Source organism: Apostichopus japonicus, chromosome 13 (genome assembly GCF_037975245.1).
Source record: "Apostichopus japonicus isolate 1M-3 chromosome 13, ASM3797524v1, whole genome shotgun sequence".
Lineage (NCBI taxonomy): Eukaryota > Metazoa > Echinodermata > Holothuroidea > Aspidochirotida > Stichopodidae > Apostichopus > Apostichopus japonicus.
In genome coordinates this window covers 6,293,384-6,308,057 of record NC_092573.1, presented here as the reverse complement: position 1 = coordinate 6,308,057, position 14,674 = coordinate 6,293,384, and the positions used below count along the sequence as shown (strand labels likewise).

At 35.0% G+C, this 14,674-nt stretch overlaps 1 protein-coding gene across 1 annotated transcript in view; it reads left to right on the top strand.

Annotated features, from left to right (window-relative positions):
* The window catches only part of LOC139978802 (G-protein coupled receptor 54-like), a 119,399-nt gene that overhangs the window by 54,718 nt on the left and 50,007 nt on the right, over positions 1-14,674 (top strand). Inside the window, exons 2-3 of the mRNA XM_071989303.1 lie at positions 162-225; positions 1,499-2,131. Coding sequence (XP_071845404.1) covers positions 1,748-2,131 — 384 coding nt within the window. The 5' untranslated portion in view covers positions 162-225; positions 1,499-1,747. The remainder of the gene's footprint in view (positions 1-161; positions 226-1,498; positions 2,132-14,674) is intronic.

Sequence of the window (14,674 nt, the reverse complement as noted above, 5' to 3'; positions counted from 1 at the left end):
AATAAATTCTACAAAAAACAAAAAAACAAAAAACGATTTATATTGTCTTACGTTTCTGTCTGGAAGGTATCGCATATATTTCGTCGAAAGATTTCGTGATTTGATGTTATGTTCGTATTCACCACCTGCCTGTTTTTTTTTTTATCATTTTCTTTTCACAGATCAAGCTCGAACCCTTGAGTTAGAACAGATAATGAAATTATCAACTCCACAATTTCTCAAGAGGTAATAAACGTCATTCGTTTTAGCACTGTTGATTAAAATATGACGAATAAGACTCGGAATCAGTCAAATTCACTAGTAAAGAAATTTCAGAAACCGTGTCGAATTGGGACAAGTTCATAGCAATATACAGTAAAAAATATTAAAAAAAGTTGAAAAATGATCCGCCAAAACTTGACAAATTGAAAAAGACAATCTTCGTTCCCAATTTCTAACATCTTGTTGTAGCTCAAACAGAACGATGTAGATTGTAAATCAACTTTCATCCTGATAACTAATACTATCTATAAATTGCCTCGCTTATATATTTGGTGACAATAAAAATATAACTCTTAACTGGCGTAATAAACTACACTAATTATAATTAACCTACATATATTGATATCCGATAAAATATCATATAATGGGATGTTATTTACACTTGTGTAGGCTACTTAGTGGAAATAATTGTGCGTACATGGCAAAACTTGAGAGACAATAAAATATGGAAACAAAAATATGAAGAAGAGCGAAAGAAAGAAAGAGTGAGAGAGATAAAGGGGGGGGGTAGGGGGTGAAGGGGAGAGGGGCTTATCGTCACTGGATCATAATAATTGGCCCTCCTCAATATCTGGCAACAAATAAACAAAAACATAAACTGCTGGAAAATACTTTGGAGGGACCGCATTTTGTATACTTTTAGCAGCTGGTAACGTGACATAACTGAAAGGTATATATTCATAGATCCTCTTCCCTCCACACAATCAGATGCGACCAAATAACTGGTTCTAAAAACGCTACGTAATATTTGTCCTCACGTGATCCCCATCCCCACCCTACACCCTCACCACTCCACAAAGAAGACAAAATATAAAACTAACTGGTAATTAGCGTCTTAGCTTTGAGAAATAACACCTTCTTATTTAATATGTTCGTCGTAGGTACGTTGTACTTCACATGCACGGCTGTCTAACTGGTACAGACATTAAGACGGAAATGGCTAGTCGAGGCTGCCGTAGTTGGAAACTAATTTGTGGCGTTGAATGAGTTTTTGTTTCATATTCTGCACAGATTGCGCTGTGCGTTCCAAGTATGTGGACTAATATAAGCCCGTTACATGTTACTGGAGTCTTGGTTTAAACTTTGAGCTTGGATTAAAGCTACCATGGATATTTCTGTGATGTTAATAATGCCAAGGGACTTGGATGTTAAAAGTCATCATAATTTTCTAGCGTTTTGAATGCATGTTTAATATCTAATGCGTTATATATCTCTCTTTATATTTTATTTTTTAAAGCCATTTCAGACGTGTTGTGATGGAGAAAAGATTAGGTTCTTCACCTGAATGAATACTCAATTTGATTGATTTCAAACTCGTCTGGACAACTACCCCTTCGGACATAATCTTGGATATCTATATAAAGTTATGTTTTGCGGTTCGTGCGAGGAAAGGAGAGGTTATATGTAGTAACAAGAAACAGCTATAAGGCATACATTACTAAAAGCGGAAATATATAAGAAGAGCTTTTGACTGTAACAGATCAGTATGGAATCCATTTCTCAAACTCACTCCCCTTCTTCGATTAACAGTGATCCTTGCCATTACGAATACGATTCGAGTTTTTATCCATTCTCGGCTTCAACATTTTACAGTACTCTCGATGAAAATGGTAGACTGTTGGAAAGTATTATCGTTCCTTCCATTTTTGGCCTCATTACGATCGTTGGACTTTTTGGAAACTTGACGATAATCTTCGTCACTCTACGAAGCAGGTCCATGAGAGGTGTTACTAATTTCTTTATTATGAACAATGCCATTAGCGACATCGTATTCCTTCTGTTGTGCGTCCCGATAACGGCTTCACAATTTTGGTTGGATGACTGGATGTTCGGTGGAGTGATCTGTAAGTTCTTTGCATACATCCAACATGTAAGTAGTTTCAATTACTTTTCAGTTTTGTAATCCTTTTTTACCACTCCTCGGGGTGGAGAGTAAAACTCAGTTTTCTTTCTTCGTAGGGGGAGGGGGGGGGGGATAGGTATGGTATAAGGAGGGACTGTATTAGAGGATGAGGACATCAGTGACGGAGGGGAATTTTTTTTTTAATTGTTAATTGGTATTCATCTGTAAGGAGCACGCACCCAGAGTTGAGCAGGAGAGAGTGAAGGATGAGGATGGAAATTCGGTTTAGCCTTGATTGTTGGTATAGGAGAAACACGGGATGTCCCTCCTCTCTCTACAAGCAAACCGCGAAATCACACAAGAGGATCATTTATTCAGAAAAAAAAAGAAAAGAAAGTACCGGTAGATGAAGAACGAAGATTAGCCAAACCGCTATCAATCTCGCAGAATTGATCGTTTAACCCCAAACGTGGTATGTATGTAAATACACATGAAGCAAACGATCTCGCAGAGTAAACCACGTATGTGGTATGTATGCAAATACACATGAAGTATACGTTCTCGCAGAATTGCTCGAAAAACCCCAAACGTGGAATGTATGCAATTACACATGAAGGAAACGATCCTGCATAGTAAATTCCATACGTGGTATGTATGAAATTATACATGCAGCAAACGATCTCGCAGAATAAACCACATACGTGGTATGTATGCAAATACACATGAAGCAAACGATCTCGCAGAGTAAACCCATACGTGGTATGTATGCAAATACACATGAAACAGTGCCTCTATAAACTTCATACGGTGAATGCATGCAATTACACGCAAGTCCTACGATCGAAATAGAATACTTAGGTAAACCCAATACGGTGAATCATTCGTAAACATTGTTTTCACAATTTCGTCCCTGGTGACCCCAAACGACCTTTGACCTTCACCAAAAACAATAGTCTTCTTGTACTCAATGTGGTACTCCTACATACTAACTATGAAGTTGGGCATGCAAATACACGTAAGTGAAACGAGGTCATAGAATAGCGTAAAATTCATATCATACAGTTGAATATCACAATGGTAAAACGGGCTGTCCTCTGAGAAGAGCGAGTACACAGATAGTTTCATTACCATTCAATTTCATTCATTTATTTATTTGCAGCAAATAACAAAAACATTGAAATAACAATGTGATATTTTTATTAAATCGTTTTTTTTTCTCTCTCAAAATCCCTGTCAAGTTTTGATCTGGAGAAAACTACATATATAAGAAATTTATAGACTGGAAATACACATATCGATATGAATGTGCATTGACACAACCATTAATTGTTCAATAATAACTGAATTATTTAATATTTATGTGGATATAGTAGACATGGCAGTATTTTTGTCCTTTCTTTTCTTCGGTCTTGTTTGAGGCCTTGGGGGTACAGGACAAGTAGAGAGACCTGGCATTTCCATGCACTACAAGTAAATGTAAATGATGATTAACGGACATACAATGTTTCATATAGCAGAGTTATCGAATTCCATATTTTGGCAAGATAATCTAAGTATCGGTTCTCTTTCACGTTTGCCAACTAAGTTAATATGTCATCGATCCTATAGGGCTCCGTGAATGTGTAATGATACTTAGTTAGAAATGTGAAGTAGTAGAATGTCACCCCTATATATTCTTCACCAGATCTTAAGGTCACTCGGACACAAATAAGTATGAAGCAACGAAGGCATCTGAGGCCTACAGTCATACAGGTGAGACGTCAATAAGAGAAGCGGGAGGCCCAAAAAAAGAAGAAAAAAACTGGAGGGTTGATATATTATTTACCATGAAGTGAAGGCACCTCTCTTCGGCACCTAAAGTTTATTTACGATCATGGCAACCCACCTAAGGTCTCACTGATAAACATGGTGCCTCCCACCCAACCCCCCAACCCCCACCCCCGCACTTAGGTCTTCTTCATATATAATCCATGGTGCGTTGAAGAGGTATATCCGTGAGTTAGTAAAATAAAATCAGGTTCTTGAATTAAGATATGTATCTGCTGAATTTTGAGTACTTGACTATGATTTGGTTACATTATACTTTTGAGAAAATGAGCGAGAGAGAGAGGTGGAGGGGGGGGGGGGGGAGAGCGGGTGTTAGAGGTGGAGAGAAAAGAATATATAAATGTTAAGAATGTCAGTTTTACTTTAGTTTGAAATGATAAGAAAAACGTAAAAGCTACGTATACTATCTACTGACGATAACAAACTAACATAATTATGTGTTTTATTGTTTTTAATGGCATAATATAATTTGTAACCTTTCACACAAAATAACATATCGCCAAGGATATTTGTGTTATGAATTTTTGACATGAATTTCCACAGTATAGTAATTGCAGTTAGTTTTTTTTTTCTTTCTATAGAGATAATTTAGTGACTGAAGTCAACAATACTTTACTCAAGTCAGGAACATTGTTCCTTTTTACTCTTCATTGCCATCTGATTGTTCACGTTTTTATTCTTATTATACTTTTTATTCTACTTTTTGGCTTTGTATTTCAGGGTCTCGGGGAGATTAGCTTTACGCTAAAAGAGTTAAACCTCAATGTTACATAAATAAAAAAAAAATGTATAAAAAAATAACTGGCGTAAAATACAGACCGGTTGTACTATCAAATTTTACACTCAACTTTCAAATCAAATTTTACACTCAACTATCAAATTTTACTGACCGCCCCCGCACCCCGCACCCCGCCCCCGCCCCCCCCCCCGCCCCCGCCCCCGCCCCTCCAACTTATTAACGACTATTTACTAAGTGTGGTGTCAAATGTCTGTTGCGAATGCCCCAAATGTTCCACCTTTTCTGAAATTGTTGTGTCAAAAGAATGATTCTCCTCATTAAACCGACTATTTTTATTTTCCGGTTTCCCCCGATATGGCCATTTTCGAAAAGGTTAACGACTGACGCATATTAAACTAAACGATATAGGCTAGTTCATGTTCTCTGCTGGAAAGTTGCTTTGCGTAATATGAGGTCGACGACCAACTTCAATAATCAAGGCACTTTCATTCTTCGACGGAAGCGCGACTTGTATAAAAGTAACGACTTAATCATGCATTTTTATGCCTTTTATTATAACCTTTAGTGTGACCAATTTGAGAAACAGTAGGGTTTGGCGTCAATATAATATCGTGTAGAAGCTCAATGTAAAGCAATCGTAATAATTGCTTTCAAACAGATCTCTTGGGGGACAAATTTGGGTACGATGAAGAAAATGTCTTGATTTATTGTCGTGTAATTTGATAATTCCCTGAAGGTCAAAAATTAAGGTCTATTTACTGGAACTCTTCCTAACGTATTTAATTGTTTTTCTTTAATATCCAATGAATGTTTTAATAACTGTAATCTTATTTGGGGTTTCATGTTTACAAGATAAAGTTGTTTAGGGAAGTATATACTGTCCAGTCGTAAGAGGAAAGCATACTAATTTTGTAAAAAAACTACTACGATAAAGTAACTTGTCTGTGATATATTTGTATATTTTAACCTGATCAATATGAGATAATTTTGGCTTGCCTCTGCTAAAGAACCTGCTATGTACTGAAAGGTGACTCTTAACTTTCATATATTTACCTACATAAGACCATTTTCGTTTATGAATTATAAGCAGTTAATGAACAGTTTATTATCTCCCTTTCAAAATTTTGGAATTTGGAACTTTGTTTTGGTCACGAATAGGATACATATCTAAACTATTGCTCATATTCCTTCTCAGACTGTTCATGTTCATTATACGGTAGTTGTTAGACGAATAATCACGTAGGCCTATACTACGTAGCAGAGATTGGTATAGTGTTTGTCGGGTGCTTTAACTCTCCACCATTTCTTTGATCTGGTTGGATATAATAATGTAGACGCTTCCCCCCCCCCCCCCTCCCAAAATAAATCCCATTTCAGCATGTTGCGGTGTAACATGCATACCCACCAGTTTAGTTTAACATGCTTGTTCGATATATGTGCGATGTGGGTGGGAGGGTGTTGGTCAGTTGTGGTGGGGTTGGAGGGTGTTGGGCAGTTGTGACTAGGCGGGAGGATGTTGGGCAGTTGTGGTGAGGTGGTATAGGGTGTTGTGCAATTGTGGCGAGATCGGAGGGTGTTGGGCAGTTGTACTGAGGTGGGAGGGTATTGGTCAGCTGTGGTGATGTGGGAGGGTGTTGGGCAGTTATTCCATGATTCTCCTTTCCATTGTTAGTTCTTTTGTCTTTGTCTCTTTCAGAGAATGATATCGTATACCCATTAAGCCCACGTTTATGTTTTTGTCAAAATTAACAAATAATGCCGAATAAAATAAAACGTAACTTTGAAGTTAAACTGCATGGCTGGTAAAGTAACATAAAACATTATAATGAGCACATGGCATCTATTGTTTTATTCCCCCAGAAAACATGTTATGTGGTAAGCCTCACCCCTACCAAAAGAAATGGTTTTTAGCCACAACCTTTTTTTTTTGTTCTTTGTTTTTCAGATTTGTCATCTTCTCTGAATAGTTCTGTTCTAATTTATGCACTGATATTGACAGTTATAATGTTACTATTGTAAAATGCAAATTAATTTTCATTAAAACATAAGCATTCCCTTTAACAATTTCTACTCCTTTTGTTGAACATATAGACCTAATAATTGGTACTCATTAACATACGTTGTATGTTAAAAGAACGAAACCTACTTGGAAGCAAGAAGGTCTTGTAATCGATTTGATAAAAATACATTATTTATAACACTATAAGACTAACGGAAACTGATTTATCGCTGGCATTCCAAGGTCATCATGTGACGTACAGCGTGTGGTAGATTCGAGATGTCCACAACTGCATAAATTAATTCAGTTTACGACAATACCGCCTGTTGCTATATATGTATATATAAATATATATATATATATACATCAAAAGTCAGTATTAAGTCTACAGTGTACCCCTGATCTGATCTGAAATGAAATGTAAATTATATTGTTTTATTCGAAACTATGATCTTAATTGTACTTAATTGAGTTTTGAGGTACACCTTCGTCAGAATTCTGTTCACGTAACTCAAAACCTGTTTAAATGTATGTAAATTGACCCTACCACACTTTGCATGAAATTCCTCTTGCTGTATTCAAGTATGAACAAGTGGAGAAAAGCGATCTTGATAATATGCAGTAAAAATACTCAATTTCGAAACAAAATAAGGTGTAGACTTGCAAGTTCTTATTTCTTAGTACGTTTTTTTCACTTGTAAATAAATGACTTACAAAGAATTCACCATGCAGTGACCCCCAACCGTGTATTATAACACCACTGTAGTATATAAGTAAGTGAATAATTGCATTGGATATGCAGTATGTATGTGTAAGATTGTAAATATAGATGTCATCGGTGATACGACAACCGTCGGGGCCTCAGATAACTTACTCAGGATACGTAGTTCTGGTATAATGATACAGCTGTAATTCGTGCGTATACCCTGCAGTGTAAAACAAAAAATATACATAAATGTTAAAATTAACAGTAGAGGATTGTGTTGTGCACCCTGTAATACATTCCTATAATCATATATTGTATATAATTATATATATATAGGTCAAAATTAATCAGTATCTGTAACTCATATAAAAAAAAATACTCTTTCATGAGATCTTACAAGGACAACATTGGCTCATGCCCTGTTATTATGACGTCATCCATCAAACCCCAATATAGTTTTACATTCTGGTTTAAAGATAACTACAAAGACAGCCCTGCAATTTTAATTTTCAAGAACACAACTTAGTGGTAATTATAGCCTTTTGACTTTTCAAATTTATTTAAATTTGTTATCATTGTTCATTTTTGAAAAATGAAAACTTGAATTTATCTTTATGTACTTTATATAACTTTATTAGAAATTTATAATATTGTAACAAACTATGTCTGATAAAGAGGATCATACGGCAATGGAAAAGGAGATGAGAGGAAAGGAAATGACACCGTTATCCCTCGTATGTCTTATATATTTCGCAAAAACAAATGGATAACCTGATCAGGAATCTTGCCATTCGAAAGAATTTTCTTAAATATAAGCTTAGCCTTAGCCTCTCCATCGTTGCTGCTCTTGTTTCCTTTTGATTGACAATTTCCTTCAAGCTCTCAACTTTTCAAATTTTATTCCAACTCTCTGATGTCCCGTCAATCTTCATATTTATGACAAATCGAATAAATGACAGGATAATCTGATTTCAGCGACGTGGCATTGATTGAGCTCTCTTTGTTAGTTGCGAAGTAACGGGTATTAGCTCTCAGTGCTGTTGCTTATACCAGCAGGATAATGGTGTTTTGGTCATATGGGTTGGTTTGTGCATAAATATTAATCATATATAAATATCATAAATATGTAGGATGATTTAAGGCTCAAACCTTTTGTGTTTCTTATGTTATGAACATTCATGATTCATTGTGTATCCACTTTTTTAGGGAGATGTTCTTCAAAGAAAAAATGTTCAAAGGCAAATGTTCTTCAAAGACTTTACTATTATGATTTCCTTGTTGATTTCATCCCAGGAACCTATGAAATGTTTCTTTCCACATACATTCTCTGTATTAAGAATTTCTTAAACCTTGCAAATTTTTCGTAAAAAGTGTTATTTTCCGCTGTTAATAAGTATGCTAGTAAAGGTGATTGAAGTAAACAAACCATTTTCAGCTAAATTGCCGTTATGACTTTCTTTTTTATTCCAACTGTGGCCAGATGCGTTTCACAAAATACTACACCAAATTTATACACTGCCCATAGCCTATGCATACTTCAGCACTGTGTAGAATCTTAAGTGCGGTATATCCTCTAGGCACTCAGAATACAGCTAACAGGCAGATTCACATATAAAACTGTACCATGCAGAGGACAGATTCGCCGTAACGAGGAACACACGCATTTGGGTGAATAAAGAAATATGTATTTAGATCCTCCTGGAAGCAGGAACTCGGGAAGAAGCCTCATTGGCTTATCAAAGCCGCAAGTTGACCGAAGTCAGTCTCTCACATTCATATTTAACGTCCATGATTATGAATTGTCAATTATCAACAGCTCTGTAACTGGACGACATACATTAATCTTGGTGTGACTCGAACCGGGGACCTTATGATTGGAAGGCACCGGCGTTAACCACTGAGCTAACACTCCAATGTAACTATCAATTTTTACCCATGAACATAACCTTTTAGCAGTAACAAGTTGACTGATAAGTTTCAAGTGGTTTAAAGAAGGGACACGTATAACCTTGGTCGAAGTCACCCTACTACCGAGCTAACCCACCACCCCCCCCCCAAAAAAAATAAACCCACAACGATTGCCAAAGATGGAGAATGTTTCTGTATTGTATGCGAAACGACAAAACAGCTTAATAATACGCCAAGGAATCTACAAGATTCATTAATAATGAAGGAGCCGATCCTTGATACAAACACAGAAGAGAACATCAAACAAGTATCAGAGGTAGCAACACATTTTCTTTCCCCGTTGTCTTTTTTATTTGGCAGTACTTAATGTCAAGGCAATGTGAAGGATGAATGTATAGGCTGCTTAATATGAACTTTATTCATCCGAGAATTAAATATTCATGCTAAGTTATCCCTCCTGCTGTTGGAATCGCTATATTCCATCTGAATAATCTCAAACACGTCTCTCATTAAACAACCGGTAATTTCAATTCGCCCTTGAAGAGAATTAAAGGAAAACTTATACCTAATCACCTTTTATAGATAATATTGTATGAAAAAGCCTTTTCACGATTTTGAAATATCACTTTTTTTAATCCTCCTGTATATTATAATTTATATCACGCCACATCAAAAATTGAACTGTGCTAGATTGATATATAAAGGTTAATTCAGATTAATACTGCACTCCAAACTATATATAATACAGATAAAGGAGTTTTACCATTTCATTTCGCATTACTCAAGATACTTATTATATCCTTGCATTTTTTAGTCGCGAATCGGCCACCAAAATGCTAATCTTCCTGATCTGAATGATTTGAAGCAAGGCTTAATTTTAGATGTCTCTTCGATTTCTTTGAACCGTTGTTCTTAGGTATTATAACGTCATAAGTTATACCTATTGTTGTATGCAAAGAAACTGAAAATACGTTAAAAGTCATGAGAAATCTTCAGTTCCCATTATATATCGAGGAAAGAATCGGGTCTTCTCATCGCAAGTATTTCTCGGAATAACATGGTATTATTATGGCATTTGTATAGTATTTTACTATATTATTAAAAGACATCAATTACGACTAATAATAGCCTATATATCTAGTTAGTTCATCCACAGTAGAAAGTATCTCACGAGTTAACATATGCCATAGCAGTAGCTTGCACAGGATTTCAAAGGTAGAGTGCATCGGGAGGAATCCTAAATTCAGTTTCGACTGGTGATGGTCCTCACGCACTCTATTGTACCATTCCCATATAAATACCTCCCAAAACGTGAGTCAAGCACAGGGCAACATGCTATAACGAATACGGACTCACATACAAATCTGTTAGAATACTTCACATGTTAATGTTTTCACTTTAGTATACATCAGCTATATTACACTCAATGTTCAATGATATATTACCATCAATTGAAAATGCTTCGGCCCATATAACAGCCATATAACACTCAATGTTCAATGATATTACCATCAATTGAAAATGCTTCGGCCCGACAAAACTTCAATTCACTTTTATCGAAGCTATACGCAATCACCTCCCAAGGATCGGACATCTTTCGCAAAAGCATATCTCGGTATTGCTACGTTGATTGATATATAGCCTTACGATATAACATATATGCAGAATAGTTGAGCCTATAGCATATCAGTCATTAACGCTAAAATACCGCTTACAATAAAAACATTTTCTTGCTGACGGGGTTCAACATAATGATAGATAGTAAATCTTAATGTCTTCGACCAAGCATACCCAGTTTGTGAAACTTCAGTTCGCTCATTAAACGTAAAACAACTGTCGTTTCGTACAGATGGAAATAATATCAACTAGATATACAACAATACAAGGACAGCCTTTAAGCTGATTATCTTTACTCCCCTGAGAGTACATAGGCCTACATTTACGTCCACTGGGAGATTTGCAACCATAAAGAGACAGGAAAAAAAAGAAGGCTTGGCTACTTTTAAAGTTAAAGCTAATTCGATTTTCATTTTTTATTTCATTTTCAAGGACAAACAATTATTTATTGTACGATGCATTTACATCATATCTTATTTACTTTACCGTCGTAGTGTCTCCAAAGTATTCATCACATGGAGACGATACCTCATGCTATAGGTATGTAGTTTAAGTATACAGAGTCGATGCTAGTTGAAGTCAAACCAAACAGTTTCCTACATAATTCGAATTAGGAATTTATCATATGGTTTTGTTGGTTGGTTCCAGCATGCGAACGACCTTGTAATACTGTAGCTTTACTCTTTACTATTTAGCAATTGGTATCTGGTACTATTTAGCAATTGGCTTTACTATTTAGCAATTGGTATCAGTAAAATACTTGTAGTCTAAACAATAACATTGTACATATTGTACAAACAGTTTATTGAGAAAACATAACAAGTGCAATGCGCCTCGTTAATTCAGAGGATTGTCAACTAATCAGGCTGTGTTCGTTGAACCTGTGACGACGATTGTACTTTATATGAATTCCAAGTAAATTATATTAACAGCGTCTTCTTTTTAGTATGTTCCCTCAGACAATAAACTTCAATTAAGTTTACTCGGCAGGTATCCAGTCTAATAGTCACGTTATGTACATCTATTTGTATTCTAACGTATAACGATGGTCGAGGATGATAACAGACGACTTGATAAAACATTCACTGAATGAAACATTCCATATAGGCAAATAAACGAAGTTCAAATACCGAGGAATTTAAATGACATTATGATTTAATAACATTTCAAAACAAATGCTAACGTCACGAACGTACCAAAATACAATCTAAGAAAGAAGGCAAAGTTCAGGAGTACATTGGCCGAAATCGTTTGTTTTGATAACATTTCATTGAATTTAGCTTCACAGTTGGAACTGACTCAATTGCCAAGGTGTTCATATATATATAAATATATATAGCCTATATAGAAAAATATATATATATAAATAAACATATATATATATATATATATATATATATATATAGAAAAACATATATATATAAATAAACATATATATATCACATATAACACAAGATATACAAATTACACCATAGTTCTACCCTGGGTTTCACGCACGCATAGAGCGACGATTTTCATATATATATATATATATATATATATATATATATATATATATATATATATATATATATATGAAGACGATCTTCATATATATATATATTTATATAATGTATATATGTATATATTATAGTTCACATTGTGTGAACAATAATATACAAGATAAGAGTATTGGTTTTCATGTTTAGTAATCTTAAAAAATAAAATCTTTTAAAAGCCATGCACTCGACGTAAAGTAGTTCTTTTAGAAATCTGACTTCTCCCACGTGCACATATCACTGTTTAGCGTTTTTAGGGTCAACAGAACTCTGGGTAATTATAAAGTGTCATTTATTTTGATGAATAATTTAACAGAGGATGTGAAATATAGTAGTACATAATATTTAAGTTACATTTTGTTCAAACAGGAAAATCAAGTTTCTACTTCACTATCATATCATATCTTTACATGTAATATACAATACATTGTAAAATAACAAAAGTATATTGACTTATAACTTAGCATATTCGCTGTACCTTCCTAACGTTATTCATAACATGATGTGCCTCTAACGTTAGCTATAGTTTCAGTTGGATTCACAAAACAAGAACGTATAGGTGATTGACTTTGACCTGTATCATTCTGGATATCAATTATTTCATTGAAGAACAAACATGAAGGCAAAGACTTAGTGACATGCCCACTTATTCGATATACTAATGCAGTAAAGTTTAGTATCGTTATAGGGGAGGGGGGGGGGGGGTGGTAAATTAAAAGAGAAATTTACACCACAGATGAATGAAATCAGGACAATGTTTTTTTTTTTTTTGGTAACGCATAGATATTGCGACTTGGCCATAGTAACAACTTAAACCTGCTTTTGCCATTTAATAAAAATCGATTCAAATTTTGTAACTCCACGTTTCCCCTCAAGTCATCCTTATTTACAATCTAATAATAAATATAATGTGACTTTGATAATAGCAGAGGTTAAAATTTGATCTTGGTTAGATATTCCGGAAGACGGTACCAGCGAAAGAACTACATTTAATGTCTAATGTTACCATAGGGGAAACAAACCTTCTTCGAAGGAAGTTTGCACTAAAAATTGCGATGTAAATCTATCTTGAGGAGTAACGTAAAAGAGTCGTCAAGAAAGTGCAGTTGGTCACTTTCTGACTTCGAAGCACCCAAAATGTACAAGCGAAATCAATCAATGATTTTTTTTCTAAATACAATTGTTCTAATCAAACCATGCTGCTTTTGGTTGTGGCCAAAATAAATCACGCAGTCAACAAGTTGGTAGAGGAGGATTAAAAGACTAGTTAGCAACAAATATCAAATCATGCAAAGAATTAACATATTTTTCATAATAATTGTTTACCCTCTCATAATTATCAATGAAACTACTTTAAACGCCAGATGTTAACCAGTTCTATAGCAGAAGAGTAATTATACCCTCCTTTACAATAACTGCATTAAAACTTGTAATGTTTCAACAAAGGCAGTGACTTTGTTCTACAGTAACCAAAAAATGAAGCTTTTTTTTAAGACTTTTCTCTTCGCATATTTGATATTTTTTTTCTGTTTCCAGAATAATTCCCAAGTTGAGTGTAACATGACCTCTTTTTCCACATTTCGTTAAGTACCTATACATCTATACGGCCTATGATTATAACTTAGTCGAACATTTCAATAGCCGCCGAATGTATTCTTAGGCACATAATTACGTATACCTTTGATTTTTTTTCCAATCAAAATAAAAAGAAAATGTATTTGAATTTTCTTGAATCTGAGGTACAACCGTCGTATTGAGTTTTTTTTTATGTTTTATCGTTAGAGATATAATCAGGGAAATGGTTTTGCCGAGAGCAGGCATAGCGTTTCCTTCACTTCATCTCCTAGGAGTGACGTAAGTGTATGGATATGCTTTTCTTTACAGAGGCGGAGCTGTGTCGACAGGGATGACTTAGCCTCATATAGTTTCTCTCATCAGAACATAAAAGTGGGTTAATTAATCTGCTTTAGCAAATAAATCGGAAATCAGTAACGGTAGGAGAGGGATTAATACTTTCAAAAATGTCGTCGGCCCTCTTTCACCAAAACGGAGACTACGAGACAGATGAAGCAGTGAACATGTTAATCTCTGCACTTACTTGATGATATTGAAGGGAGATCCTATTTTTACTCGGAATTGATGTGTTATTTTCTGTGTCTGTACAATGTTAAAACTGATTAAAAGACAATACTACACACACACATACAGGAACACACAGATACAAATGAACAAGCAC